This window comes from Ptychodera flava, chromosome 1, assembly GCF_041260155.1.
Source record: "Ptychodera flava strain L36383 chromosome 1, AS_Pfla_20210202, whole genome shotgun sequence".
In the NCBI taxonomy this organism is placed as follows: Eukaryota; Metazoa; Hemichordata; class Enteropneusta; family Ptychoderidae; genus Ptychodera; species Ptychodera flava.
In genome coordinates this window covers 29,670,957-29,695,942 of record NC_091928.1, presented here as the reverse complement: position 1 = coordinate 29,695,942, position 24,986 = coordinate 29,670,957, and the positions used below count along the sequence as shown (strand labels likewise).

General features: G+C 37.2%; 2 protein-coding genes across 4 annotated transcripts; one reads left to right on the top strand and one right to left on the bottom strand.

Annotated features, from left to right (window-relative positions):
- Positions 1–2,111: 2,111 nt before the first annotated feature.
- Positions 2,112–11,797, top strand: LOC139134815 (uncharacterized). Of its 3 annotated transcripts, none has more exons than XM_070701882.1 (6): positions 2,112–2,421; positions 4,238–4,338; positions 4,990–5,076; positions 5,337–5,484; positions 6,385–6,558; positions 8,517–11,797. In XM_070701882.1, exons 1-6 carry the CDS (start codon positions 2,307–2,309, stop codon positions 8,912–8,914), a joined length of 1,023 nt encoding a protein of 340 aa, XP_070557983.1. In that variant the 5' UTR covers positions 2,112–2,306; the 3' UTR covers positions 8,915–11,797. The 3 variants fall into 3 exon arrangements, with proteins under 3 accessions (XP_070557983.1, XP_070557975.1, XP_070557990.1); XM_070701874.1 differs by lacking the exon at positions 4,238–4,338 and adding an exon at positions 3,547–3,647 and having other exon boundaries at positions 8,517–9,183; XM_070701889.1 differs by lacking the exon at positions 2,112–2,421 and adding an exon at positions 3,546–3,647 and having other exon boundaries at positions 8,517–9,183.
- On the bottom strand, positions 10,422–24,689 carry LOC139134844 (uncharacterized). Its single transcript, XM_070701910.1, has 4 exons — positions 24,407–24,689; positions 21,171–21,721; positions 20,848–21,042; positions 10,422–13,047 (listed from the first exon to the last, which is right to left on the bottom strand). The coding sequence occupies exons 2-4, from the start codon at positions 21,286–21,288 to the stop codon at positions 12,920–12,922; spliced, it is 441 nt and encodes a 146-aa protein (XP_070558011.1). The 5' UTR covers positions 21,289–21,721; positions 24,407–24,689; the 3' UTR covers positions 10,422–12,919.
- Between the last annotated feature and the right edge of the window lie 297 nt (positions 24,690–24,986).

Here is a 24,986-nt window from a genome sequence, read left to right as displayed (position 1 = left end):
GAGAGACTGTCTGTGATTTGACAATAGGTGTTACTTGTCGTCCGTCCGTCAGTGTTTTGTCTTCTCAAACCGCTGACCCTAGTCGCTCACATTTGAATCACAGTTAACTTGGAATAACCTCATTTAGATACATTGAAATTGTGATTAGGAAATTTGTGGGATAGTAGGTCGGTCTGGTGGTGTTGATTTGGTAAAAACTTGATCGTCTTCTCCGTAACCGCGGCGGTCCGATAGTTTTTGAATCTGGTTTGTGAGGTCCTAGGGGCTGATGTCATTCGAATGACGATAAAATTTGCACTTTTATGTCGTTTAGATTTACATTTGAAGTGAAAAGCAGTTTCTAGCTTCAGAAGGTGTCCCTCTAATAATTTAAATTTTGATGTGTTGGTTCTTTGTATGACTTAATATTAATTCCAAAATTGACCGAAAAACGATATTTTTCAACTTGAAGTCTACAATATTGCCTGATTTGCTTTAATCATCAGAATACCGTTTTACAAAAAGGCTAGCGCTGACCCCTGGCTTTAATTTTTGTTTGTACCTTCAGGATGTTCCTGTAATTTTACGACAATAGTGACTAAAATATCCTTTTTTTTACTTTTGAACTTTTTTATCGATCAAGAAATAATTTGAACAACGATTCCCAGCCTCGGTTAATATTGTACTTGTAAATAGGCGATTTTCCGCCGTCAAATTCCATGAAATAACAAACACTAGTATTTCTCAATGAATATGATCAATAATTAGCATTTTCTGTGATTTTTTAAATTCGGATAGAACTTGGTCTATTAAGTTCACCCATATAAATGTGAAATACAGCAGCGGACTGTATCAGCGGCTGCTGGGCTCGTTTGTAGATTGCTGGAGAGGCAGGTCAAAGGTCATTTGTCGCCTTATGTGGGTGAAAAAGAAGGGGTACGAATCACGCTGGCGTGGTACAAACACAGACGGAAAGGGTATTCATCGATTTATACCAGGGTTGGTTGTGAGCAGATAAGTATTTTGATGTCTAGCAATTTCAGTTAGTGAAATGAAAGAATAACTTTCTTTGACATATATGTCCGTAATAAGCTCATTGTACTTTTTATTCCATTTTATCAAGTTAACTGCGCCCATATGTGGATCTTCGAAGTTCTTTTATTACTACAAATAAAACAATATAAGATATATTATCAATAATATTCTTTCACTGTTCATTTTAGCTGAACGCTAAGCCTTGGCAAATTATTCATAAACTCATTAAAGTTATTGAGGCATTTGCACCTCTAGATAGAAATATTTAAAAATCTTGCTCTTTTTATATGATCTGTTCCACAAATAAGAAAAACTTGGGTTCATTCCGTACTCGCCAAATAGAATATTACATCTCAAATATTCGGCATTTCAGATTCCACTGTGACCGTGACGGTAAAAACTTGAAACTTGTTTAAAACAAAGACGGTGAAATCTTAATCTCACCGAAAGTTCAAGCTATAGACGACGTTGAAAATAATTCTGAGCTGAGTTCGGAAATTTGTTTTCGAGGAGCATTCAGTTTAAAAGACAGCAATAACGAGGTTTTCATGGCACGGAGCTTTACAAATGAAAGTTTATTTTCACCAATTGTATCGGCTTCTCAAAATGTACCATACTTCACCTGTGTTACTAGTCAAGCGTAAATCACCGCGGATATTCAGTTTTCTAGTATTTTCACTTCAACGCGACCAGATAGAGAAATCTATGCTAACTTTTGCACATGCCCCGGCTCTTCTCTGTAAGTCGTAGTCCCACGGGGAGTAACGAAAGTTTCCGACCTACAAATAGCAACATCTCATATTTTCGAGGAAAAGAAGTGCAACGGGAAATAGATTGTTGTATTCCCGGTCTCCGCCTTCCATTTTTATCGGCTTTGTTGAATTATCATCTTGAAAATAACAAAAACAATAACAAAAAAGCAAATGTGTAGAATGGGTTCGATTCGGGGATACGATCCTCACCGATTAGTTGTCTCTGAACGTTTTAAAGTGGTCAATTTAAGTGTTTAAACTTAAATCCTATGCATTTTTCACTCAATCTGTAAAAACAAAAGTCAATCTCAGAATTCTTTTGGGGGCGCACTAATAGTACTCCCTGATTCACAGAATGAATTCAGCAATTTGTAACTTTCATTCAGTTTACCTGTTCATTTGAGAGACCGTATTAAAGAAGTGTCAACAAAATGGGTTGTAAAGTATATTTCATCAGTACCCACGTTTCCGGGGGTGCCACAGCGTTACTATATCTTGGCGTTATGTAAGCTATTTCAATCAGCTGATTTTAGAGGCAACATGGCGTCCAGTGTGCCCAAAGTCAAGCTGCATGGAGGTCTAAACATTTCACGTATTCTGAATGGAATGTGGCAAGTGTCTGGAGCCCATGGGGCGATAGATCCGCAGAAAGCTGGTAGGTGATTATCAATTCAATCGTAAACTCATTTACCCTCCCTTACCGGTCTGTGTGTTCAGTATACTATCCCTATAGCCATAGCTCTGCCATGGTGGTGGTGGGAGGGCTGTACGTAGCTGTAGTGCTGTAGCCACAGGCGCGCAGGCGCTCCTTAGCTTGGTATTCTGCTAAGGAGATCAATTTTCGGATCGATCTATTGATCCCGTAGTCGATATGCCCGCCACTGCAACCTAAATACTCAATTAAGGTTGCAGTGGCGGGCATATCGACTACGGGATCAATAGATCGATCCGAAAATCGATCTACTTAGCAGACGACCCAGCTACGGAGCGCCTGTGGAGTATACTATCCCTATTAGGCTATGCATAGCATAGCCATAGCTCTGCCAATGTGCCATGGTGGTGGTGGGAGGGCTGTGCGTAGCTGCAGTGCTGTAGCGCAGCTCAAGGTTTTGCCTGGGTATTTTGGTCGGACAGCAAACCTGGTTTTGCCGTCTGACTCAAATACATTGTACCCAGACAAAACCTCGAGCCACAGCACTGCAGCTAGACTGTGTGTTACCTATAGCCGATAATACACAGGCCTGCCACGCAGAGCTACTCTATTCACAATCCCTCCCTCACAAGGAAGGGGGATTGGGCAGTGGAAGCATGGACGTAAAAAAAAGTAGGAGGGAGAGTATTTTTCTGTCGTTACTCAGTCTTTTCCAAAGCACAGGCGTAGCCACAGACAAGCAAAGAACCTGGAGAACAGAAGTGCACAAGCGGTACGTACACACCGAACGTTTCCAAGTTCGTTTTCTTACCCCATGCTACCTCACTCAATGATGCAAATGTTATTGTTTGTACGGCCGTGATTTGATAATGTCGTCTGCTCTTAATATGTCCACATAGGTCACTTTAGTAATCAGTTGTTGTCATTTTGCAGTCAGGAGGGGCTATTCCCTAAATAATTACTAACATTGTATTTTAAAATTTGCATACATTTACAATTGTAATTCCCGTGACAGTGTTTGTAATCACAGAGGGACTGTGGTTCACCCATAGACCCAGGAGGGTCTATGGTTCACCTACAACCTTGCAATTATTTTTTAGAACTCTTCATCTTTCTTGAATTGCACAGTACCAGAGATGGTGAAGTATTATGACGCTGGTCTGACAAGCTTTGACATGGCTGATATATACGGTCCCAGTGAAAATATGTTCAACCAATTTCTACAGAAGGTACACAAATAGCCATAATAATTTCTATTCTTTGACTTCACCTGTTGTATGACTTTATCAAATCTTGTGTTGACTTGGTTGACAAAGTCATATAGCTTTAATACCTAACACTCCATTTGATGGCAATACTCTTGCAGAAGGCTTATAGCCTACTGAAACTTAATACCAGAATTGGTCATTTAACTCTTTAAAAGCCCCAAAAGCAAAGCAATGCAGCACAAAATACTCAATGAAAATGCTTGTGTCTAAAATCGAAAATGTTATTAAAATTCATAGCTTATACATCATCATTTGGAAAAGGTGTGATCTGATTTTTGTATACATTTGTGCAGTAGACGGTGGCTGGAAGGAACCTTTGTAACAGCGCCCTCACTGTGTGGAGTTTGATAACGGCCATGTCAAATGCTTCAAACCAGCACATTTGCTTGCGTGTGAGCCATTCAAAGGTACAGGAAAGGCCCTGATACAACTGTTTAGTCTCCATTCATCAAGTCTTGCATAGAAAAAAATTAATAAAATTGAATAAAAGCTTGCTCGGAGAAGAACCCTGAAATTCGACGCAATTTTACCCTGGTCCGTTTTCTCCCCAGTTCAAGAAATGCAGCACTACCTTGATGCTGGTTTGACGACATTTGATATGGCTGATCACTATGGGCCTGCTGAGGAGTTTTATGGAGTATTTCTCAAGCAGGTATAATGAATAGTCAATTTTAAGTCGTAGAACTTTTCACAGGTGACTTAATCCTCCAAAATATGTTTATTCTGTGAACTGAGTATTCTTTCATTATTTACATTCCATTTATGCTTTGTACAAATCATGCAATAATTTTCCAAGTAAGTTCAATTGTCAGAATAGTCCAGTTGTGTGTAGAGTTGAAAGACCATAGCAATAAATACAAGAAATCTTTTTGCAATGTACTGTAATTAAATTTTGCAATTACCAGTTGTGAAATCTATAGAAATTAGAAATATTTGAACTATCGCCTCTTTGAAAGCAAAGTTCATCTTACCATATTATCCAAGTAATGATATGTAGACTTGCTTTTGACTTTTCACTTATATTAGTGACTGTTTCTGTAAATATATCCTTTGCTACTGTGCAGAGAGTCTTTTCTGGTGTGGTTTACCTTGAACTACCTGATACTTGCATTCACCATCGTGAAATACTTCCAACAGTACACATTTCAGATTCTAGTATATGATTTTGCTTAAAATGACTTATTTTCCAAGAATTTTTAAGTGCCTAAGCCTTCATTCAGCTGTATAAATAAGAACACTATGAATGCATTGTGAAATTTGCATGGGTAATGTGATTGATTGTAATCAATGTTATTTCTTTCAGTTGAGAAGAGAACGTGGTGAAGACAGCGTGAAGTCTGTACAAGGACTGACAAAATGGGTTCCAAGGCCTGGACCAATGACAAGACAGGTTAGGAAAATCTGGTTTCTTTTGTCTTCACCAAGTGAGGAGAGAGAGACAGAGAGAGAGACAGAGAGAGACAGAGAGAGACAGACAGAGACAGACAGACAGACAGACTCTACCAAACCAGACGAGAAGGCAAATACCTGGTAGTAAGAGTTAGAGAAGGCCAAAGTAAGCTAGGAGTACCCAAGTTTACTATTACAATGTATCAAATTGTACAAGCTAAATTGTGGACCCACTTACCTCATATGATTATCTTCTCATAGATAGTGGAACAGAATATTGACCGATCTCTGCACAGAATGGGAGTGGAAAAACTTGACTCACTTCAGTTCCACTGGTGGGATTATAATGATAAGAGATACCTAGATGCTCTGGGACACATGGCAGATTTACAGAATGAAGGAAAAATTGGTAGGAAATAGTGATATTTCACACTTTAATTCCTCTATCTCTTCAACCTTATTGCAGTAAATATTTATTTATGACATAGAGAAATGTTCCCCTCTCGTTGTACTTTTGAATACCAATATTTTTATCCATAACATTCATGGAATTTACTTTTGAGAAAATCTCAAGAAATAAGCATGAACTTGAAAAAACTTTAGTACAGAAATTGAATAGGCTGAACAGGTACACAGGAAACTCAACCAGGACAAATAATAACATGAACTATGAAAATGTAATGGCAATCCAGTATGGGGGGTAAGGGTTGGGGTTTGGGGGGATAAAAAAGGAACATACCGTCACTTTCACAAATTTTTACTAATATACATGTATCTCTGTGTTTATGTTCAGTGGTTTGTACAGTAACATAATAACGTAGTAATATGGCCTGACATGTGTTTCAGCATTGAATTTCAGGGCTGCTACAGAGTTGATATGATAAATCTCCAAGTTTTGAACATTCTTAGAAATATCAGATCTGTTATCAAACAAAGTATGACAAGTGACAGCCATGCACAAATTTCAGATCCTAAGCTTTCAAAAGTCAGTCTCCGCAGAGCCGAGTGCTGTCATGTAAAATAGTTACTGATATCATCAAAAGGTTCAGACACTGTTACACACTTGTGTGTACAGAACTGCACTATGTACACTCGGATATCTTTACCGCACTGCTACAGCCTTGTGCCATCTTTGCTCATACATAACCCTTTAACACAGCTCAGGGTCTGGTACAGTAGTGAATTCTTTGCTGTTCAGAAAGTAGAAACAGTTCATCTCTTTCAATTATTGACTGTGTATCCGTGATACTGTTTTCTCTTTCTTTCACATGATTTATATTCATCCACAACCCTTTGATTTGTCAACCAGGTGAACTGGCACTGACTAACTTTGACACTCAGCGAATGAAAGAGATTTCCGACAAAGGTATAAGAATTTCAACCAATCAAGTGCAGTATTCCATCATTGATAGAAGACCCGCTGTCAAGATGGCAGAATTCTGTCAGGCTCATGATATCAAACTACTGACATATGGAACCATAGGTAAGTAAACCTGTAGGCGCAAGGTTCATGCATTGACTCGAATACCTTTTGTATATGTGTCACCTTTGACCTGACCTCAGATGAAATAGTTACGACCTTTGACATTGCAAGTCGCAGGTGCTCATTGCTTGCAGGTAGAAGAAAATGTTATGCAAGCATGTAAGAATATTTTTACAATACATGACTCCAATCCTTTGATGTTTATTGTGGAACTAACTCCTGTAATCTGACATCACACTGACTGTCAATTGGTGTAACAGCCAGTGTAGCTAATGTTACTTTGAAACGTTTTCTCTTAGTTTAATTTGGAGAGTTTAATATTGAGTCTGTGTTTCATGTACAGATAGCTATCATACCAACACATAAACATATCAAGTTTTTATATAAACCCTTTCACCTCATTGAACAATATTTAATTAGGTTATGTCTCTGAACACTTCTTAGCAGGTCACAGTAAGCTAATAGACTGATTTCAAGACTTAGAAAGAAATTAAATCTCCACCATCTTGTTTTTGTGAAAAATGTTATTAGTTCCAGAGACCAGCTCTGGAACTGTTAGTTTTTGCTCACTTTCCTTCTTTTCTTTCTTTCTTTCTTTCTTTCTCTATTTCTGGTATTACTACCATAAAACATGCTATACACAAATTTTACCTTCATTACCCAGAATGCATTGCAACACGCTCATGACGTCATCGCTCAGCTCGGACCGGTTTCACGAGCATTTCTTGTGTGTTTATTTATTTATTTTTTATTTTGAATTGCACAACTATCATATTGCGTTCAGTCATTAATAATTTTAGCTTTCTTTTGCTTTGTTTTTCGTTGCTTTTTGATTTTTATTTTTCTCTAAATACTCGCCTTATGTGGCACTATTCTTTTACATCATACGCCTTCCATATGGTTTAGACTCACGCTGGTTTTCGCCCGAGTGCTCATGGGTTGAATGAGATTAACAATGGCGGCGGATACGAATGCTTCCCTCGCATAGAGAGAAAAGTAGGTTTTGCGTAAGTTTACAAGCGCGGCTGGGCACATCGTGTACCTAGGTGAGGTGAATGTGCTCGAAAACGAAGATCAATGCAAGTTTTGGATTCAAAATCGGCTGTTTTCGGCGGATAAACTGCCCGCTGTATTTCTAGGAGCCACCAGCAGTTTTTTCTATATCAGTCTGCAGGGCTGTGGTGGGAGGTCGTTTAACACTGGTAACACACAGCCCTGCCATGCAGAGCTAGGCATACCATAGTGAACTGTCTGTCACCACACCGGCATGCGTTGGCTGCACGTAAGAGCAACTCAACTTTCCAAGATCAAATGGTCAGTATCTTGTGAAAACAGCAACATAGCAATGAAAATTGTTTTAGTCAGTGGTAAAAACTCTAAGAAGCATTAATTGAAAATGCATTATAATGGCCTCGGTTTTCAAGTTCAACAGCCTTGGTCCGATGTCTCCTCTCGTCTGATATACATTTCCATGTGTTGTCGCCCCGGTATGTATCTCTTTCGTTTTTCAACGTACATGTAGGCATTTGTAATCTGTGTACTGTAATTCCCTGGACTGCCTTGCTTTGAGTTGTATTCTGTGTTGTATTCTGTTGTTACTGCTATCAGCCCTCACTATAGGTACGTGTTTGCATATTAAAATCCCAAGCACTCTTTCATTCTGCACCAATCTTTGTCACACATTCTCTTTTCTTCCACTGCTTTGGTCTCTGGAACTTCACTTTTGCTAGCAAATGCTTTCTACTTTTACCCACAGAGTTGAGAGAAAGAATGGTGGCTATTTTGAATTTCACATATTTGCAATTTTGTGGTTAGTTGCTTTTGTAGTCCGTTTGCACAGTGACTTACAAGGTGAACATTTAGACTTCATTGCAAGATAACAGTTTAGCAGTATAGACAAGAAACTCACATTTTCATGAGTACTACTATCTGTTTTATATTTTATGTTTACATTACAGGTGGTGGCCTAATAAGTGAGAAATATCTAGATGTTCCAGAACCTGCAGGAAGGCGAGAACTCAACACTGCATCTCTGGGTAAATACAAACAGATGATAGATGCATGGGGTGGTTGGAAACTCTTCCAAGAACTGCTGAAGGTGCTTGACGGCATCGCAAAATCTCACAATGTCAGTATTCCCAATGTAGCCACCAGATACATCCTGGACCAACCAGCTGTAGGAGGCGTCATCATTGGCTGCAGACTGGGGGTCAAAGGTGCTGAGCACATCAGTGACAATCTGCGAACTTTCACCTTTGACCTGACCCAGAGTGACACTGAGAAGATTGAGGCTGTCTGCAGGAGGTCACAGGATCTCTTTGCCAGGATAGGGGACTGTGGGGATGAATATCGGTAGGCGTGAAGTGTTCAAAGATGTGATCAGTACCTGACTCTGAAATGGATTTCTGTGACACTGCATTCATAAGAAGTATTTTTGTTGACCGCGTAGTTGCCTAGACCCTATACATCGCTTACAGCCTCCGTGCCTCCAACCCCACTCCATCTAGCCTCGAGGTCCACTCTAGCACCGTAGCGTTTAAAAACAGGTCATTTGAATGTGAATGGTCTCCAGGAGAGACGATGATGTCACTGGCGTCCCTTTGAAAGTCAATCAGCCCAAATGTTCCTCTCATGATTGGCCAATGACTAAATGGGTGTCGCTCATAAACTAGCTCATAAACTGAACGTTCTCTGGCTAGTTTATAAGCAACACCCATTTAATCATTGGCCAATCATGAGAGGAACATTTGGGCTGATCGACTTTCAAAGGGACACCAGTGACATTATCGTCTCTCCTGGAGACCATTCACTTCAAATGACCTATTTTTTTATGCTATGGCGCAAACCGCGTAGAGGCTAAAACAAAAAGATTAAATGAGGATAAAATGGCACCTACACAAGGAAAATATAATTATGTGAAGTGTGATCTTCATATTTCTAACATAAGCAAGTATGTTTACACTAAATAGCTGTACATGGTATTTATCTTATCTGTACAAATTGAATCAAACTAAGATTTAATTGTCACTTGGGTAACTTATCTTCTACTATGAATACATGTACTTATTTTAATGATCAGAAAAAAAAAATTTCTCTGTAATATGGCAAATTTTCAAGTCTAGTGAAAAGTGGTGATGGATGTTGTACTGTAATAACCTATTTCCAGTAAGATTGCAGTAATATTGCACTTTTGTGAAAAGATTGAAGGGGAAGTTCACCAAGGATGGTTTCGTACATACGTGCTAGCTTTAATGTCACTTACACTGGAAAAGCTACTTTTGCCATTTATAACTCGTGCAATTTTTTACAAAAAAATGATAAAAATAGTACAGTAAGTTGCATGTTAGGGCTTCATCAACTCCATGTAATTTGAATCATGGCGAAAAAAGCTCCAGGCTTGAAGCTTGCATCATTTGATATGGAAGGGCCCATCTTCCGATGGTTATATGGCATTGTCCACTCACCCATGCTCAAACCAGGGTGTGCGTATTTACATAATTGTTTATAATAAACTGTCCACTGTCAGATTTTGTGTTGCTGTTTACTACTAACCACCGAATCTACCACAAGCTTCAGGAATATATGGTTATAGGAATATAGTCAGAACTATCACTCCACTCCATTGTTAAAGGCTGGGAAAGCTTGTGGTAGATTCTGTGGTTAGTAGTAAACAGCAACACAAAATCTGACAGTGGACAGTTTATTATAAGTGATTCATCGTTTATGCAAGGATACTCAGTATAAACAATAGTTATGTAAATACGCACAGCCTGGTTTGAGTGTGGGTGAGTGGACAATGCCATATCCATAATATAATAATAAAATATAATGGCAAAAATAGTTTTTCCAGGGTAAGTGACCACAAAGCTAGCACATATGTAAAATCTTCCTTGGTGAACTTCCCCTTTAATTAAATGAAGGTGCTATAAAATCTCAAATCTTGCATTTATAAATGTAACTTTCTAATTTTTTTCATTAATTTTTATCTGTGTTGACAGAATGTGTTGTATCTGAAAGAAAAGTACCTTACTTGTACCAGTTACAAGTTCTTGATGAATGAAGAGTGACAAGATATATCCTTATGTTTGCATACTTGTTGACCTTGAAAAATCTGCATGGTTGTCCACAGAGTGCGCTGTTGCATCAGCCTTCATAACAATCACAAATGAATGTTGTGTAATAATTGGTGGAATCGTCAAGAACACATTCATGATGAAATCATTAGACCCAATACTTTGTCAGAATCTTGTAAAACAACCACTTTTATTTAAGTGTAAAAGCTTGTTTCAACTGTATGCTTATAGAAGCATAATAGGTGCTTCAAGTTGTCCAGAGTATCTATTTTCAGGCAACAAAACGTTAGGATATATCTTGTCATCATTACTTTGAGATGCGCCTTTCATGTCTTTTTCTCTTTACCTTCAGAGATGTGTTCAACAAAATCCTTACCACAGTCTTCTCACAGTTCACACAACCTAGATTGTTCACAATAGAGTATCATTGATCTGAATAGACTCTGAGAGTAAATCTGCCTCACTTTAATACTTCTGAAGAAGTGATAAAAGGGAAAAGAATGTACTATGCAGTCCTCAAAAGTGTTAGTGTTGTGGTATCAGATTTGTAACAAATTAATGAAATAAATACAATTAAAAAGTTGCACCTTTTCCGAAAGGGGGCCTTACATGCTTGAAACAAATTGGGCAGTCAAAACCTTATTTTCTCTATGGTTTCTCGTTGGTCAAATGCCAGAACAGAAGTATGAATTTTGATTTGGATAATTTCATCACAGTGTGCCTTGATGCTGATGATTGTTGCTTGTCATGTTTTAAGCAACAGCACACTTCTCCATTGGAGGTTCTACAATGAATAAAACTAGTCACCAAAATATAAACACACTAACATAGAGTGATGAGGACCTTTTCCCACAGTCATGTGTGTCATGTCCAAGGGTATTGATGAAAACTAAACTACAGGACTAGAATTCATCCACCAACAATAACACTACACTTTAACATGTCACAATATGTTATGTTTGTAATATACATCTCAGGATATGCAGGTAACTTCGTAAAAATTATGTTGTACACACGACTGTTGATTCGCTATGCTCTAGGTGTAGAGATGAGCTGCTTAGACCAAATCAAATCTGCAATCACTTTTAATCATTGGACATTACTGAACCTTGCAAAATCACTCAAAAAATTCTGCACAAAGTCTCAAAAACTGCTCAATTCTAGGATATCCCTACCGAAAAGGTGAAGCATCTGCTACATTATATATTCAGTGCAAATATTCTGTTTGGAAATGCAGAAAACAACTCATTGATTTGTTAATGAATTACACTCATGTTTTGATATTGGCAAATCACTATCAATTGTGAGATACTGGGTATCAAAGTTCCTTAAATTTGTCTGTGAAGATGCACCAAAAACAGCTGAATTCTATTTCCTCATGCATTAGAGAAGAAGTGACATCAACTTAGCCTGCTTTTCATTCAAAACATCAGCAGTACATTTAAGAATGAACCAGTCATTGTTTTGTAGGGTGATGTACACTTTACGGTCATTCATTGTCATGCTTAAGTGAGAATTAATATTAGTGCATCAAAATTTTGAACAAATTTCAATATTTTTATGCAAGTCAGACACACATCATCTTGATGTTTCTGTCTACTTAGAATATACTACAATTTCATCGCCATTTGGTCCATCAACAGCAATTCTATCACCGTTGGCGGTCACTGCTATGTGCCAGGGGTCTATTAATTCATGTTGGAATAGATGACGTTTCCATGCTCCATCTCTACTCCACATCGAAATCCTATTATTGACATAATCACAAACATATACATTGTCAGCACCATCAATAGCAATGCTAAGTGGGTGGTACAGCTGACCATCGCCGGGACCTAGCTGACCGTATTGGTACAGATAATTGAACTCCGTATCAAAACACTTGATGCAGTGATTCCAACAGTCAGACACCATGATGACATCCCTACTGTTGACAGCGACAAAGTAGGGGTGGTTGAATTCTGTTTGGCCATCACCTTGACCACCAACCTTTGCAACATACTGTCCCTTCAGGCTGTACTTGAGGACACGGTGACCTTTGACGTCTGTGACTATTACAAAACTCTTGACAAGAGCAATGCATGAGGGTTTTGTGTCTCTACGTAGAACAATTAGTCTTATAATTTTATACTTTTGATCGAAAACAACAATTTGCAAATTACTGTCATCAAGGAGGAGCAGCAGATTGTCCCAAGTGACCACTATACACTCTGGCCAGACTTGTTTGGCAAACTCACTACCAAAACCACTTGATAATATTAACGCTTTTTCACATTTGTAATCACGGTTCAGTATCTGTATAACACCACTCTCCTTGTCACACACCAGAAGTTTATCGTTGTGGAAGGCCAGACCGCATATTGTTTGAACTTCTCTTGCCCTTGATAAACATTCACATTTTTTCTTGACCAGTGTCCTGAAAGGTCAAAGGTTAAACCAGGATAGGTGTTGCACTGAAGAATGTTAGGTAGAAGCAGGTTGTTCTGTAAGATGTGATATATTGTAATCCAACCGTAACTGATGGTATTGATATGAATAAAATTGTACAGCTTTTACCATTCATATTGCAATTATTGTTATTATTATTATTATCATTATTATTCCTTTTAACAACTCAATTTATACAATTAAAAACCCATAAATTAATTACTTTTTAAATTTGTAACTATGACAGATTTCTGCATGTGCACATCATATTTTTACGCTCCCATATGCATATGTATATATGCAAATGGGAGGTATTCATATAAGGTGGCAAAATGGCGTCTGTGTGTATGTATGTATGTATGTCTGTTAGTCCGTCCACATCAAAAACTCCTAAACCGTAGCACCTACTGTCTTAGTATTTGGTGTACAGGTGCACCTAGGGGTGGAGATGTGAATTTGTTCAAATGAACATGTCAGTGCCAAAAATATGCAAATGAGGGGGAGAAAAAGGAAAAATCCTGCAAATGGCTAAAACTCAGTAAGCATTGGTCAGATTTGGTTGAAACTTGGTATGCAGATTTCGTTAGGTATTCTAAATTATGTGTGCAAAAATTGGGATGAAATTTGCATGTTTGTATTTTTAGGGTATTTTTTCCGTTTTTAGTCAAAAAATCTTGTTCTCTGAAATCGCTCGTCTCATTGCTATGAAATTTAATATTCATGGTCCTCAGAATGACCTCATTCATGCTTGTACAAATTGTATTAATATTGTCATATTTGTAATTTTGGGGCAATTTTCCCAATTTTGATAAAAAATTTTTAATCCAAAAACTACTGATTTGATAGCTTTGATACATGCATTTGGCATACAGGTCTCTAAGAATAATCTCAATATAATGTATTGAAGGTATGCTGAAACTGGCAATTTTTTTTATTTTGGAGGCAATTTTGCCTTTTTTGGTCAAAAATTTTTTCTCCTAAAACTTCTGATCTGGTAGCTATGATATCTAGTGTACAGGTTCCTAGAGTTTATGTTAATTAGATATATTTAAAATTAGGATGAAATCTGCAATTTTGTATTTTGGGGGGCAATTTTTCTCATTTTTGGTCAAAAAATTTGTTTCTCAAAATTTACCAGTCTGATTGCTTTGATATTTAGTAAACCGGTCCTTAGGGTTTTTGTTAATAAGATATATTGAAATTAAGTTGAAATCCGGAATTTTGAATTTTTGGGGCAACTTTGCGAAACTTTCAGTTTTACTGGGATATCTTTCATTTTGTATTTTTAAGATTTTTTTTGGTAATTTTATACCTACTTGAACTAAGAGTATATAATGTTGTGATTTAGTAAGCATTTGATATGGTAAACTGTATTTGGTGTTGAAATGCGTTAAAAAAATCCTGGCAGATTTTGAAAAAATTCCGAACAAATGCCAATAAAAAATTCAGCCAGAGAAGGTTTGACAAAAAGAAAAGGTGGGAGAGTGGGGAAAAAAGAATGTACAATGGATCGGATAAAAAAGATAATGTACCTCATCGATCTTCCAGACACCATCCCTTATCAAATGGTCCACCCCGATGTATTTTTGTGCACAATTAACCATGCAGTGTATTTTAGTTTAAGATGTCAAGTTAGGGAAGGATTTGAAAGGAATAGTCAAGTTCACCACAGTTAAAATTCTTAACTTTATCTCTTGTGTCATCATCCTTGTGTAATTGGTTAAGTTTGTAAGTTGTTCCAGATGTGGATGCACCAGGTGTACTGGAAGAAAACAATGTTTATTTTTCCCTGTAGGGTTTCTGAGTTAATGATTGTATTTTGAAATCTCTCCATGTATCTTGTGTTTGGGCAAAATGTAAACATTGGTTGCATGTTATGTATTTCAGTCTATGTCATATATTGTAAATGAAAAATCAAGAACAGTTTACTGTGTGCTTGTAAAAGATAACATATTTGTCAATACATAAACTGCCTTGCAGATTGATTGTCTTAAAAATTATCACAGAAGTAGAAAAGGAAAAGAAACTAATCAAATTGCTGTAACATATTCACTCTCAGTGCCTGTATAGGCCTATACTTAACTATTTTATCATTACATTCAGCTGTTTTGTTATATCTTTATCTCTCTCCATGGCCCAAGGCACACTTGGGGTCAATGTCATCACTCTGTGCCAGTCTGTGTATGTCAGTCTGTCTGTATATGTATGTCCATGTTTCATACAATTGTTGACTTGTTTTGATAACTATATGGGAGCGAACAGTGATGTTGTCACTATTTTACTTATATTATATCATTTGATAGTAGATAGCATTCTACGAACGAGTAGCGTTAGTAAAAATCATATTGCCATGGCAAAACTCTAGATTTTGGTGAAAAAATTCATTTCTGTACTCCTTCCCTATTACTCAGGTGAAGATTCATTCATATGCATTTGAAATGATGTCAGGCATAGGTTTTTCAATGAAACACATGATAAAAATGACATAGTCATGCATTTTTGATCATTCATTTAAGATTTACAAAATACCTGAAATCAAATAGATATCTCTCACTTTGAAACTGTGAAAATTACTATTTTGTCTATGCTGTTATCACACTTTGCGGTTAGTCATTCATATGCAATAATGATCATTTGGTTTATTTGCAAAAAAATTGTCATGGCAACAGTTGTAGAAGGGCTACCAATCCTCACAGCATTATTTTCTAATTTTAAACCTAGCTCCCACCTGACTTTCAGAAATTTCCTTATTTTTTTAGCTACTATAGTCTATAGAAGCTATTGGGATGGGTATCCGTCCGGCGTCAGTCTGTATGTATGTATGTATGTATGTATGTATGTCCGTTTGTGAGGCGTCCGTCCACTCAAATATCTTGAGAACCGCAGTACTTACTGATTTGGTATTTGTTGTGTAGATGAAAAATATGATTTTGAGAAACTATTTTTTTTAATTTTTTGATATTGTTGAAAATAGGCAAATTAATGCCAAAAATGGCGTTTTTGGTAAAAAATCTTCTTCTTCATAACCGCTGGTCAGACAGCTTTGTTATTTGGTATACAGGTCCCAAGGAATAACCCAACTTAGGTTTGTTCAAATTGTGATGAAATGTGCAAATGTGTATTTTTAAGGAAATTTTTTTGTCATTTTTGGTCAAAATTTGACTTACATTGTATGTAATTCTTGTACTGTATAAACCCTATCAATTCACCCAGAAAAAAATAATTAATATGATTTTAAATAATTGAATTAAATAGGAAATCATCAAAGCCAAAATAATGTCAGTGTAGAATTATCAGAAAGTTCAACTTTTTTGACAGTTCATAGTGAAATGCTTTCCATCTTGGAGGATTAAAACATGTATAGGTAACTTTCCTGAATCCCAACTTTGACATATTCTGAACCGTCATTTATTGTGCCCTGTATGTTATCTAAAAGAAATTGCTCATAATAGTTTGTCATAATAGGATGGTCAAATAAATAGAGACAGGGAAAGTTCTAATTTCTATTTATGGTTGACTTGGTAAGGATAAAATAAAATTACTTTTTGAGGAAAAAAATAGAGTGGTCAATTAAAAGAGTGGTCAAAGTGATAGGGTTTTTATGGTAAAGCTGGGCTGTAAGATTCCTCATGTGCTATTTATAGCAATTATGCAATCTGTGTAAACAGTGCAATGAAAGTGTTACATGATTTCTTGTAATGCTTTTGATGACCTTGAACTTCTTAAGTTTCAAACATTTGTCTCTTCAGTGAGCTTTCTCTGAGTACATAGTCTCAACTTATTCAACAGAACTTACTTACAATGGTAATTTGACAGATATGCTGTTTTTTTCATGACGTAAATCTTGATTTAAGCAAGTCTTGTTTACTTTAATTAGAATGTATTTTGTAACTCTCGTTTATTAGCTACTATGGACTAATATAGTCTATAGAAGCTATTGGGACGGGTATCCGTCCAGTGTCCACTGTCAGTCTGTATGTATGTATGTATGTATGTATGTATGTATGTATGTATGTATGTATGTCCGTTTGTGAGGCGTCCGTCCACTCAAATATCTTGAGAACTGCTGTACTTACTGATTTGATATTTGTTGTGTGGATAAAATATGTGATTTTGAGAAACTGATTTTATTTATTTTTTGATATTGTTGAAAATATGCAAATTAATGCCAAAAAAGGTGTTTGTGATAAAAAATCTTCTTCTTCATAACCACTGGTCAGACAGCTTTGTTATTTGGTATACAGGTCCCTAGGGATAACCCAACTTAGATTTGTTAAAATTGTGATGAAATATGCAAATCTGTATTTTTACGGAATTTTTTTTTCCATTTCGGTCAGGCCATCCTGAAATGAGCTATCAAAGATATCCACCTTCTTTATCAATACATGTGTCACAAAAAGTTATTCTCTACATAACACAGCAGAGCTCTGTCGACTGCTTGTTTTTTCAAAACCGCTGGTCAGACAGCTTTAATATTTGGTTTACAAGTCCCTAGGATGACCCTAGTGAGATAATTTCATACAGTCACGAAATACTTAATTTTGTATCCATGTCTATAGTAGCTTCAGGGACTTTGGCCCTATGTTTATAATCCCAGTCGGATTTCAGATTACAAAACAGACAGCGAAGCATGTCTGTCTTTATAGTTACTGGCTCTGTGCTAGCTGGTTCACAGCTCAGAAAATCTGTCATTGTGTTTACAAGCTTGTCAGGTCGTAAACATACTGATGGAAGTGTAATATAATGGTCAAACCATGAATAGGCTTGCTATGTCACCACTTGAATCATCCGGCCTGGGGGTTGTACTCAAACCCACAAACTTGATATCAAAAGTATCATATCTACTGACTGAGCTAACCAACCTTCTTATTCATAGAGAAGAAATGTAAGGTTATAATTCTTATGTCTCTTTTTACAACAAGTTCCTATCTGTGGCCCCTTGACCTGCGGCCTCTGACCCCTGAATTCAGAACTTTTAACCTCTGGCCTTTTGCGCAGATTTTTATGACCGTAAATTTTTTGTGATACTTGCGGTCATTGGAAGGCATGAGGCTCGTAGATTTTAATCTTATATGTTAGATATTCTTTTGTCAGAGCATGTTATGTCACCACTTGATAAAATGCTTTGTTTGTTTGACATCACTATTCTTTTGAAATGGTGCAGTGTTCCTCCATACAACAGAGTGCTCAAAAAGTTTTCATGCAGGGCACAATGGTGTTGAATTGTTGGCAATGTCAGGTGAACTACAAACTACTCCCATAACTTACATTTCCTTTTTCAACTCTTGGAGTTTTGTTATTGCTTGATTTTTTCACATAGCGACAGCATAAAAAGCAAATTCTTGCCGTTTGACTGCAAGAATTTTGTTTTTCGCAGACTCATGGTGAGAAAATAAATTCTCATCCATGAGTGACCGAAAAATGAAATTCTCGCTGCATTCTCACATTAAAGCAAGAAAGTGTTCATTTCTAGCCATTTCTCACAATATTTTCCACAAGTGAAAAGAAGAGTAGCTGTTGGCATACCAGCGAATGTTCTTTTGAAAAATGGCGTCCCTTAAGGTAGAAAAACTGGTACCAAACCTTCACGACAAGAAGCGCTACGTCCTTCACTACCACTCCCTCCAGCTATATCTCTCCCAGGGACTATGGTTGTAAAAGATCCATCACACCCTTGATATGAAGCAGAGACAATGGATGGAGCCATGCATACGGCTGAACATTTAGTTCTTCAAGAGGGCAACCATCACCTTTGTGAAGGACCTGTACCAGCCGATGAACAGCTCAGACTTTGAGAAGACCATGGAGAACCTCCTCAAATGAGGTGGGGCTTGTGTGCTCTAATGAAGCTCAGGCACCTGATTGCTTTGCCAGCCTACAACCATTTCATGCATGGTCTTCCATGAAAAGCTCACAGCAATCCACAGCCACAAGACCTAGCTCAACCTTAACTGCCCAATGTACAGCAAATGCCTTCAGAGTCAACAAGCCCACCATTGTAATTTGACTTGCTCCAGTCAACGGAGAAACACTAAGCACCTCTAGGCTGCTGTTTAGGCCTGTCACGACAGAAACAAATTCCCATTTGGTCTATTCAGCACTTAGCGTGTAATACTCATGAAACTTGGGCTCATCAGCCATAAGAGGGGTTGCACCCCTATCTCTAGCGCAAAGAGCTGCAAGCCCTCAGCCGTCCAAGTAAGCTATCTCAGCCTAATGTTCTTGGCTCTTTGTCTGTCCCTTCCAAGTAATGAACTCTCAGCTGAAAATTTAGCTCTTATCGCCAGCTAAGTATATATTTTCTGAAAGCCTAGATATTGGCAAATACTGAAATTGAATTCTTTACCTTTCTTTAAATTGAGCTGGCATGTACCAAAAAATTTAGTAAAAGGCCTCACATTTGGTATATGTCTACATTGCACTCCTGATCCCTAGATAGCTGTTCATACAGTGATCATGATGCCCTCACAACCATGAAGCTTTTGCCTTCTATGAGAGGGAGAGCCAGTACAAGAAACAGCCAACATTATGGAGGACAGCAATGACTATGAGTCATTTCCTGTCATTGTCAATGAACTACATCATAGGCAGTTGCTGATATCCGGACTGAAGAAGCATTGTGTTTATTAGTCCCCACGGACACCGTCCGGGGGGACTTATAGGTTTGGTCATGTCCGTCCGTGTGTGCGTCCGTCCGTGCGTCCGTCCGTTCACGCAGATATCTCAGAGATGCCTGGAACGATTTCATTCAAACTTGGTACAAGGATTACTTCATATGTCATACAGATGCACGTCGATTTGTTTTGTGATACGATCCAATATGGCTGCCAGGCGGCCATTTTATTACGATTTTTTCATGTACAGAGCCATAACTCAGGCATGTTCCAACCGATTTTATTCAAAGTTGGTACAAGGACATTGACCAATGTCATAGATATGCACGTCAATTCGTTTTGTGATACGATCCAATATGGCCGCCAGGCGGCCATTTTATTACGATTTTTTCATGTACAGAGCCATTACTCAGGCATGTTTCAACCGATTTTATTCAAAGTTGGTACAAGGACATTGACAAATGTCATAGCACACCAATTGATGCCATCATTAGATTTTTTGATGCGCACATCAATTTGTTTTGTGATATGATCCAAAATGGCCGCTTTGCGGCCATTTTGTTACGATTTTTTCATGTACAGAGCCATAACTCGGGCATATCTCAACGGATTTTATTCACAGTTGGTACACGGACATTGACCTATGTCATACATATGAACGTCAATCTGTTTTGTGCTACGATCCAATATGGCCGCCAGGCGGCCATTTTATTACGATTTTTTCATGTACAGAGCCATTTCTCAGGCATATCCGCATGTTTCAACCGATTTTATTCTAAGTTGGTACAAGGACATCGACCAATGTCATAGCTATGCACATCAATTGGTTTTGTGATGCGATCCAATATGGCCACTGTGCGGCCATTTTGTTACGATTTTTTCATGTCCTGAACCATAACTCAGACATGTATCAAGCGAATTCATTCAAAAGTATTTTTATCACAGACCTAATGAAGAGGACTCTATCCTCTCTGAGGACCTGTAATCAAAATACCCATTAATAAGTGGGGACTGTGTCATCAACGATGACTTGTTGCTTTGAAATTTTGATTGGAGATATGCAGACTTGGTTCTAATGGTAATAAACGATTGTTTATAAAACCAAAAGAAATTTACATTAAGAAAACTATAAAAATCTTAAGTCGGCATCTGAGGTTTTTAAGTTGTACCGATACCTCTATCATATGCTGTTGTTTCAGAAGTTGCTCTCTTCACCTTCCTTCTCTCCTTGCCAGGCCTGTCAGGTCGTGTTGCAGTGGATGCTGCCGTCTCACTTATTTCTCCACTGATCAATTCTTGTTCTGTTGGCTTAGTTTTCATTTCACCACTGTTTCCACTATCTTGTTGGAACCCTTGCACTGAAACTTTCTCTAAAGATGAACAATGGAAATATTGTAGTATGGTCATCTAAAGTTGTCATGCAAAGGACACTGTTTATTAAAATATCAGAATTAATGCATCTTAGTTGTCTTTCTTCCATAGCATTAAAGATGCTCACCGTTTACTCTTTCTGTGCGTTTTGAATACTGCTGTTCAAATTTGTTGTCTTCCACTCCTTGTATTTTTGACTCGGGCTGTTTCTCTTCTAATTCCGATAATTTTATGATGTCAGTCATCTCCTCTCCAGTCAGAAGATTGTTTCTGTTCTAATTTTGAGAGTTTTGTGCGGAGGTCAGTTATGATCTGTTCCATCTTTTCCAGTTCAGAAGAGTGTTTCTTACCTAATTTGGAGAGTTTTCTATGGAGGTCAGTTATGGCGTTTTCTTCTCTTTCAGTTCAACTGTAAATTTCTCTGTTATGGAACGTAATTGATATATTAACGATTTCTCAGTGCTCTCTAAATTCTTTGTCAACTCTATATTTTGTGCTTTCAAAGTGGCCTTTTCTTGACTAACTTCATCTAATTGATGCTGTGGAACTGAAAGCTTTTCAACGATTTGCTCATTTGAAAAGGTATTAAACTTCTAGCAAGTAAAGTGACATTTTCATGTGATACTGGTAGTGAGAGAAGTTTAGTTCCATCCCTTGTGAGGTGTTCCTCCATATCAGCTGCATTAATAAAAAGGAAAAGAGAGACAAAGTTATAACACCAAGAATTAGGGACTAGTCTGGTCAGTTTCTTCGGTATGGTTTCTTCTTCTGGTGGTAGAATCATGATAGGTTACCCTGTTTTTGACTTTAGTAATAGGGAAGTCACCATGCTTTTGAAATATGCAATGGGGGGGGGGGGGGAGTCAGTTTGTTTTTGAATTTCAACACAGGACCATACTTGCCTAAAATGCATCGTGCCAGCCTCAAATTCATCATTCAGTTGCATTTTTTGGTGCACCCTTTTGGAGCTTAACTTTATTACATCAGACACATTTTTAATCACACCTGAAGGGCGCGTGACTCTGTATATCACACATATATATCACAGATATCTGTATGTTTAATATTGTGCGGTACTATAATATATCTGAGAATATATCAGTCATATCTTGATGTTTGCAAATTGAAAGTCTAGCTGTTTGCAAAGTGTACTGATCATTATGAAATCTGAAGTTCATATGAAAAGCATGACAAATTTGATACTTTTTGGTTTTCTCTATGAGAATTCAGTATGTGAAAGCATCATGCACTAACATTTCACAATATATTTGATACAGTGGCATATTTTAGAAAGTGAAATATGACAAGGTATTTTTCTTTCTCACTGATGCAACTATTTTCCTTTGGTTTCTGTAAAAAGGTGGTTTTTTTCATGAGTAAAATAGTAGTTAAAAAAAGGCATTTTTGTCATTATTGGCTGTGCTTTTATGGTTTCAAAATAGAAAAGGTCCTCACAGACACTGCGCACATCATATTTGGCTACAACTTATACAAAAAGCTCTCTTTGGCTTCTCAGAAGATTTATTGGATGGCTGGCGAGTCTAAACACCCATCAAGTTTTTGATTAACTGCTTTTCTTTCTTTGATATTAATGATTGTCATCCATTTATGTACTACAGTTCAGGGCATCTGGTAATGCATAGAAAGAGTGAAATATATTCACAGCTCATTAAAAATACTGTATTCGAACTTTAAAATTGACACCTTGAAATTCTATCTTACAATTCACATGCCAACAATTTCATTAAAACACAGAAAAAAATTGTATATATATATATATATATATATATATATATATATATATATATATATATATATATTACCCGTTTTACTATTGTCGCACGGGGGGGGGGGGGGGGGTGGGGGTGTCACCCTGTGTTTGAAAGTTGGAATAGGATGGTGTCAGCCACTTTTATGGCGACGGCAAAAATTTATCCACCATAAACCCCCCCACCCCCCCACCCCCCCAGGCCAAAGAAACTGGCAAGACTGTAAGTCGTATTGTGACTTCTTGCTCACACGCAGAGTCAGAGGTCCTGGAGCACTCAACAGGACTATAATCTACTAGTATTACATTGTGTTAGTCAATGTTTACTTCTTCCATTATATCACATTGACCACATATTCTTCTTGTGCGACCATGCTTCACATGCTCCTTAAAGAAGTAAAATTAGAATAGGTAGATTTCTGGCTGAGTAAGTAAAAACTTTCACTTATAATACATGCCTCTTTGACACGTTGAAAGAATTAAAATTGTTGGTTTGGTGAGAAAATCAAAGAAAATTATCAGAGCTGGTACAAGTTTGTTCGGACTTCCGGCAACTTTACTTAACATGGTAGCTTTCTTGTTAGTTTTGAATATGTATCAATCCTTATATTGCTACCATTTTAAATGTATATTCACTCCAATAATGGCGGCATTTTTTGTTAGCAATATTTCTACACTTTAAAGAATAATATCCATGTAAACAGCCCCATTTAACATTGTTTTGAAATTGGATAGCAGTAACTCCTACTATATACCGTACTTACAAGTATGGACATTATTTTTCAGTAACCTGGTAGCCACTATAGCTCATTGTTACGACTTGGTGAATAAAGTAATGAGCAATATTGCTGCATGGCTCCTACTTATCAAATCTAACTGAATTGATTGTTTTATCAGTTTCATGATATAAACGTAAAAATTAATGACTGCCAGACATTTATGACAGAAGGTATATAAAATTTGAATGGAGACATCACAAGGACTGGTCAGACAAAATGGCCAAACAATCCATACTAATGCAAGAAAATTGAACTTCAGGTAGAATGTGCCTAAGAAAAAGATATTCAGACTCTCAAAGTTTCACAATTACTTTTTGACCTAGGGGCAGGGGCTTAGTTTAAAGCTCTTGATGTAAGAAAATTTTCACAATCTTACTTTTTCGAAAATCGAAAATTTCATTTTCTCCGCAGAGTCAACACAGGGATAGCAGCCATTTTGAATTTCAAACATGTTTAAATCTTTGGTAATTTGTTTATCTAGTACGAAAATTTGTGCGTTGATCCGTATTTTAATTCTTGATTTTGAAAGAGTGTGGTTGAAATATTCATTGAAGAAAGTTTGAGCAAAAGTTCAAGTCTTGTACTTTCGAGGCGCATACTACCTTAAGTCAAATGTAGCAACAAGATTCCAGAAAGTTCCAAGGAACCAACCGTCTTAATCAAAATTGCTGACATTGAGTCTGAAGGAGTGATAGTTTTCAACTTGCCAGGTCATCAACAAGCTTACATTAAATCAGAGTGCAAGACATTTGATATATATCTAATAAAATACTAATTTATTTGCTGAGACTAAAACAAAATAACATTAATTGTTACCCAGAGATGTTAGATCCTCTGTTCCTGTATCAATTAGGAGATAACTGTAACACCCAGTAATGCTAGAACTTCCTGTTTGGAGGATAGGATATCTTGAACACTATCTGTCACTTTCACCACTAATTGTATCATGTCATGATGTTTCCCTTTCTGTCTGGTACACTGCTTGGCCTGGAACAGTGAACGTATCACAGTCTCAGTGGATGGCTTGAGTTCATAGTTAGGATCCAGTCCAAGCAATAAAAGCTTTGACGATTCCTTATCTGCAAGAAAAATGAAAATATGTCATGTAAACGTGGGTATATAACAATTCATATGAGTGTGTCAGATTTTCCTCACTGCCATATTTGTCATTTCTATTGCCATGTAAAAAGTCATAATTTTTCTAAAATTGAGGATTTTTATCTCCTTGACGAAGTCATGAGTACTGTAGTTTGCATATTAAGACGATGAAGTTAATTTATTATTAGCTGAATATGTACATGGCCCAATTATGTAGGCAATGGGGTATATGTAGGATAAGAATCGTTTGAAAGGCTTTTGCATTTCACAAGTGACTGAATAACTTCAGTGAAGTTGA

Coding starts and splice junctions, on each gene's coding strand:
- LOC139134815 (XM_070701882.1), top strand. CDS start 2,307: ATGGCGTCCAGTGTGCCCAAAGTCAAGCTGCATGGAGGTCTAAACATT. Junction 2,422..4,237: donor GATAGATCCGCAGAAAGCTG/GTAGGTGATTAT, acceptor TTTTCTCCCCAG/TTCAAGAAATGCAGCACTAC. Junction 6,559..8,516: donor ACTGACATATGGAACCATAG/GTAAGTAAACCT, acceptor TTTACATTACAG/GTGGTGGCCTAATAAGTGAG.
- LOC139134844 (XM_070701910.1), bottom strand. CDS start 21,288: ATGACTGACATCATAAAATTATCGGAATTAGAAGAGAAACAGCCCGAG. Junction 21,043..21,170: donor ACGCACAGAAAGAGTAAACG/GTGAGCATCTTT, acceptor GTTCATCTTTAG/AGAAAGTTTCAGTGCAAGGG. Junction 13,048..20,847: donor AACAACAGCATATGATAGAG/GTATCGGTACAA, acceptor TTGACCTTTCAG/GACACTGGTCAAGAAAAAAT.